The sequence below is a fragment of the Pogoniulus pusillus genome, chromosome 11 (genome assembly GCF_015220805.1).
Source record: "Pogoniulus pusillus isolate bPogPus1 chromosome 11, bPogPus1.pri, whole genome shotgun sequence".
Classification (NCBI taxonomy): Eukaryota; Metazoa; Chordata; class Aves; order Piciformes; family Lybiidae; genus Pogoniulus; species Pogoniulus pusillus.
Window position 1 is genome coordinate 21097773 of NC_087274.1, and position 6000 is coordinate 21103772.

A 6000-nucleotide genomic window follows, 5' to 3' on the forward strand; every position below is an offset into this window, starting at 1 on the left:
TACCAGAGTTACAGCTCCAGGGCCAGAAGATGTGTCAGAAGTTATCCCATGTCTCAGAAATGTGCAATTCAGAATCGTAGGAGTTAGCTGCAGCGAGGTGAGAGCGAACAAATTGTTTTCCAGTTGTTGTGCTTTAGGAAGATTATTCCAGAGAAGACCAGAATTCAAGTTAACAGAGAAGACTGTGATGAGATATGAAAGATGAGCATTTTCCTCTAGAAAGTCTTTCCTGTGAATGTCAGTTCTGTCTCTACAGACCATTCCAACACCAGTGTCACTCTGCTGTTTATGTCTTGGAAGCAGTGACCATTAGGGGTGTGGGCAGCAGTGGGGCTCTTGATCATTGATAATTTTTGTGGCAAGGAGAGAAGTCATTTCTTAGAATAATCACCACTAACACGAGTCCCTAGGAACAAAGGCAGGCAGGAGGAGATACCCTTCTTCTTTCAACTTAGTACTTAGAGGTATGCTGGCTACTAAAACTAGTGCAACTTTCAATCCTTGGAGTATGTGGCTTGCTTGAACAATATACTTGATAGTTCCAAGCGTTTTTAATTATCTCAGGCTCACGAAGCACTGTTTGTCTACTCCTGGGAACTCTGACACCTGAGCTAGGTACTAATCACTGTAACACACTGCACAGGGCTACATACTAACAGCACCAAAGATAGCAGGAAGAGAGGGATGGGGAATTTTACATGGCCCACCACACATTTTTACCTCCAGACTCCAGTAGGACATTGTTTAGCCATGGCAAGATCTTTAAAATCCCAAGTTAAAAGTTTAGTTACCTAACTGGGCATAGCAGGGCTAAACTTTGAAGCCTGAGAAATGACTGATCTGTTAAACAGAAGTACTTGCATTTGAGCTGTGTATGAAGTGAAGTCTGTGTATAGTTTATATGCATCAATTTAAGTTTGGATGGCAATTAGGGCTATTTCAGGATGAAAGGTATGATAAACATGAAAGCTGCTTTTGTGGTTATATTGTGAAGTAATACATTTATATCACATATTGTAAAACATCCACTGCTTTATTTACAGTGCTTCACTGCAACCATATTTTACTATCATGAGACATTCCTTGACCAAAAATGTTGTTTCTAATCACAGAGTAAATTAGTAAGATTGAGTGACTACAGTCTAAATCTTTTTTAAACTAATCTAGTCAAATATGTGCTACCACAACTAGGCCATAGCAGTGTGTGCTGCCGTGCAAGAGACTAGGGTTTAATTCTTGGATTCTGCTTCTCACTCCATGAGCAGGAGCTAGGAGCACTCCAGAGCTGCAGCCTCAACCCTGGGAGGGATGGAGCCTTGTGTCATTCAACAGCAGTGACCCCCACTGGCCAATTTAAGGAGAAGCATTGAGGGGCTCTAAAAGGAGTCACTTCCAGTCCTCCTCAGAGGTTGGTGGTCATTGCACGGGAACTAGAGAGTGGAGGTTCAATGGGGTGCACTCGGTGGGGTCTTCAGCTTTCAGTCTGAGGGCAGAATCCTCTCTGGGGAGGAATCAGCATGTGTGCTTCCTTGGGACACTATTTTTGCCTGACATAAGCAGCAGGATTGTCAAGAATATATCAATTTATTTATTTATTTATTTATTTATAAATGTTTGTAACTAATGATGTGATATTTTTCTTTTTTAAATAGAATGAGGGAAAACTCCACTAACCTCAATATAACTGTAGTTTAATTCCCAGGGTGATAGAAACTCAATAGCATGGAGAGAACTATAAGTGCAAACTGTCCTCTCAGTGAGTGTCACTATCTTAAAGGAATAATATTTGCAAAGAATCTCAGAAATTAGAGATGGAAATACTTACAAGGTCATTGAGCATGTCCCCACTGATGCACAAACGTTTCCTATCACAGGCTGAGGCATTTCCCAGCCCAGTGTTAGGTGACCTGAGCAGCAAAGCTAGCATTGTTCCAGTGGGGTCATTAATCCTGTCTGTGGTTCTCAGTAACAGGAATATTGTCTTAGCAGTGGGGGTTACATTTTTATTTACTTAATATCATCTTAGTACCCTAGGTCACATCTCATCGGATTGGCCTAAAGCAATCCTCTTCTTTTCAACACTCGCAGCTGTTAAGCATATTTGCACACCCCACACCCCCCCAATCATTTGGTGAATGCAATGCACATTTAATTCTTCCACATGGCCTCCCCAGCCAGCTATTCTAGCCCACAGTTATTTTTGATGTGCTTCTCTGAGTCTCATCCAAGTTGACGACCTCTTGCTGGTATGGCAACAGGGAGAACTTGAGGTCTGTCCTCAGGAGCGTTAAGTAAGAGGAAGTGTTGCCACCTCAGTCTGTGATTCTGTATTTCAGCCACTGTGGTCCTTTTTGCCTGCCATATCACACTGCACGCTCAAAACCAACTTGCTGTCCTCTGCCAGGTCTCTCTTGTCATTAATGCTCTTGCAGTACAATGGGGTCAGGTCTGGTTCAACAGTGCACGCTATACACTGTCTGTAGTTTAGGGGAATGAAATAAATTAGGATACATTTTGGGTCATAAACACCTCTGTCTTTTAAACTTCAATGTCGCAAAGCTGTCTGTGAGTTTTACTTAACCAAACATTTTACGGATATATGGAGTAGCAAAACATAGACAACATACAGAAGAAATCATGTAACAATTTCCATCTACTCACAAATTTTTCACGTAGCACAGGCTGAAAATGTGATATAAACATTCCTCTGTAGCATGTCAGCCTCTGCTGAGGGATCTCGAGAAACAGTGTAAATACTTTCAGGCACTAATTTGTATTGTTTTGTGGTGAAGGAAGTACATATCTGATTAAAAAGAAACCTTATCGAATGCAAACATTTGTCTTCCATTTGCTTTTCACAAATGCTTTTACATTCATAAGGAGAAACAGATCCTTTAAATATCGAATCTGTTGTTGGCTGGAATTCTTGGAAGGGCTTGTTAAATCAGCAGGTACAAAGCTAGACATCTGGAATTACTGCACTTTTCCCAGACGCTAGCTGCTGCCCTGCCACCTGAGCTGCATGAAAAGATGCATCGCACATACTTCCTTAGCAGTTAGCACAGCAGCCTGATTCTCTGCTGAACAGAGGGAACGAGTGAGCTCTCTGGCTTTGCACCTTTGCTTTCCAATCTCAAGTTTGCACCTTTCTATCCCATGCTGGTTAGGTTTTTCTGCAGCAAATGTGTGATGCACTGGAGTACAGTAGGCGGTTTACTTGTTTTCACGGAAGGACAATTTGTACTTAAAGCAGTGATTAGATGAATACTTTCTTTCTTGCATGCCTCAGTTTTTGATGACTACTAGCTTCATCAGTGTAATTATAATTAGCACTCTTCATTTTCCTTTTACGGTACCAGCTGGACAGATTGGTCCTCTTACTGCACAGATTGGCGGCAGGGTTGCCTACATGGAGTTAGGTGACAGGCACCATGAAATAACAGATGGTAAATTCAGGGCTTGTTGGCAATCAGCAGGTTTTTGCTAATGACTTAATTAGCTATGCAAATTGTCAAATCAGTGTGAACATTGTTTTTATCGAAAACTTTACCTAAATTAATTACCATAATTAAGTAGCAGAATGTCAAGTGTATTGGATGCGTAAAAGGGCTTGGCTGGCTATGGATAAGAGAGTTACCATCTTTATTATAGTGCTGTGCTCCATGTGTGGGGAGTCTGAGGATAAGAAATGTGGTTTCTTTTATACCACTTTTAAAACACACCCATAGCCAAGTTCCAGCTCATATGCACCCTGATGCCTTACCAAATGAAATGGCTCAGGAAAGAGTTACTGGAAAGAATTACTGGATAAAGGCTAAATACTTCAAGCAGGACTTTAAGGCGGTGGCCTGCTTATTTGCTTAAAATCATAGATACTTTTCAGGCTAACTGCTCCTCAGTTCTGGGGTTTCTGAGATCCAGAGCCATGAGCATGCAGATAAGAGATGTGTTACAGTTTTCCCTTTGCATTAGAAATAAAGTGTAAGCCTGTCTCCTGGTTCCTACCATGCAGGGACTTTTAACTCTGCTGTTCAAATATCACAAAGTTAAGAGATGCAAATTCTCTAACATAATTTTTTTAAGTTGATTTTTTCTCTCTCAAGGTTTCCATATAACAAATATTGGGTGCTGTTCACAGGATGTGATGGTGGTAGGAGAACCAACTCTGATGGGAGGCGAATTTGGGGATGAAGACGAAAGGCTTATCACTAGATTAGAGAACACACAGTATGATGCAGCAAATGGCATGGATGATGAAGAAGATTTCAACAATTCACCTGCACTGGGAAACAACAGCCCGTGGAACAGCAAACCTCCTGCTAACCAGGAGACTAAATCTGAAAACCCCACACCACAAGCTTCCCAATAGGTAATTCTGCAGCAGTACCCACTGCAATGTGTGTCAGTGGGTTATTAATTACTGCTTCACAGCATTCTTGAAAACAAAATTAAATTCCCCCACACACACACACCACCTTTCAATGGATACAGTATCTGTTTCTAAACTAAAGCGATCTGATTTATCTTTTTTTTAATTAGGGAAAACTCTTGTATAAGCTTCCAGATACGTTTCTTGGAAGCCTTCACATACAACATGATGCTGGCACTGACCTCAGTTGAAATGATTGCAAACTAAATAGCATCTCGTGGCAAATTTCTGACAATGCATTTTATTGGAAGGGGTTGTTTTTTTCTCCTCATCGAACAATGGCCATATTTTAACAACTCATCAGTGCTCAGGATCTCATTAACGTGACTATGTAAAACTTTTTACAATTGTAATATATTTTCTGCTTTTCAACTTGCACCTGAAATTTCTTGTTTCAAAAGAAATCAGCTTTTAAGGAAAAGTAATTTAAAGTAAGTTTTGTTCTTTCTTTAACTTTCCTTTCATGGGTTAATCATTTAAAGGATCCAGCATTTTTAATTTAGGTTAGCTGATGCCAGTAGATACTCTTGCCATCGTTTAATAAAAAGGCTGAAACAAGAAATGTCTTTTTTTCATCAAAGACATGAGAAATATTTTTATGTGGGAAAAGACACCCAGTCCTATGAGAGTTTATGCTTTGTAAAATTGCTGTCGATCCGGATATTTTAAAGCCATGTAATCTATTAACTTTGTGGGCAGCTTAATAAATCTAAAACATTTGTGTTTTTATTATTGTATCTGAGTTGGCTTTGTTGTTATTTCTTTTCACAGTATATTTCTTGTATAATATTTTTGTAAAGCCCTCAAACTTTTTTTGTTTGGTTGGTTTACTTTTTTTTTTAATTCTGGTGTATTTATGTGAAACTTTATAAAAGAAACTAATTTTTTTTCATTTACATATTAATATGTTCAAACTCATCATGTAAAGACACAGTGAGTCAGTGTGTTATATAATACAACTGTATTTTATGTATGCTTTGCCAATAAGTGTGCCAATAAACTGTGTTAACAAATGTGCTCTTATATAGTGCATTTACAGTTCCTTGTGTGCAACAAGACTCACGTCTGCGTGCAGGATCCTGCTCCAGGAATTGTTGGACTTTACCTTTCACTGCATTGCAATCTTTTACCAGAAAAAAAAAAAAAAAGAGGAAGTCTGTAGCTTAGGTATGAATTGCTTACAATTTGGTTAGATGTTCTTTTTTTAACATTAATGATGTGCAGCACCACAGGTCAGCAGCAGCAGCAAGAGCCAAGCATCAGGGAGTGCAGGGCATCCAGTGAGCGCACCTCCATCCTGAACTTTGCATCCCTTGCCTTCCAGGGCTGGGGCTTATCAGAGCAGGGATTTCCACTCTGCTGAATTCTGTCTGATAGTTTTATGATGAGTCCCTCAACTGGGGCTCAGAGGATTTAAAAATTCTCCTTCTTTCTTCCCTTTGCTATCAAATCAATTGCTCACAGTAGCAAGCAGAACCTCTGCGCTGGTGCAGCCTCTCTGAGTACAGCCAGGTGTAAGACCCCTGAGCTGAGCTGGGAGGCACAGAGGCACATGCCTATGCCTCGGGGCA

The 6000-nt window shown here is 40.2% G+C and overlaps 1 protein-coding gene across 10 annotated transcripts in view; it reads left to right on the top strand.

Annotated features, from left to right (window-relative positions):
- LDB2 (LIM domain binding 2) overlaps positions 1–5452 on the top strand; it is a 378927-nt gene extending 373475 nt beyond the window's left edge. For 5 of the 10 annotated variants that reach the window (XM_064151379.1, XM_064151375.1, XM_064151377.1 and 2 more), the window contains one exon: positions 4139–5452. In XM_064151379.1, coding sequence (XP_064007449.1) covers positions 4139–4369 — 231 coding nt within the window. In that variant the 3' untranslated portion in view covers positions 4370–5452. Of the gene's footprint in view, positions 1–1265; positions 1409–4103 lie in introns of all 10 variants that reach the window. The other 5 variants (XM_064151380.1, XM_064151382.1, XM_064151381.1 and 2 more) reach the window with 3 other exon arrangements.
- Positions 5453–6000: the final 548 nt, after the last annotated feature.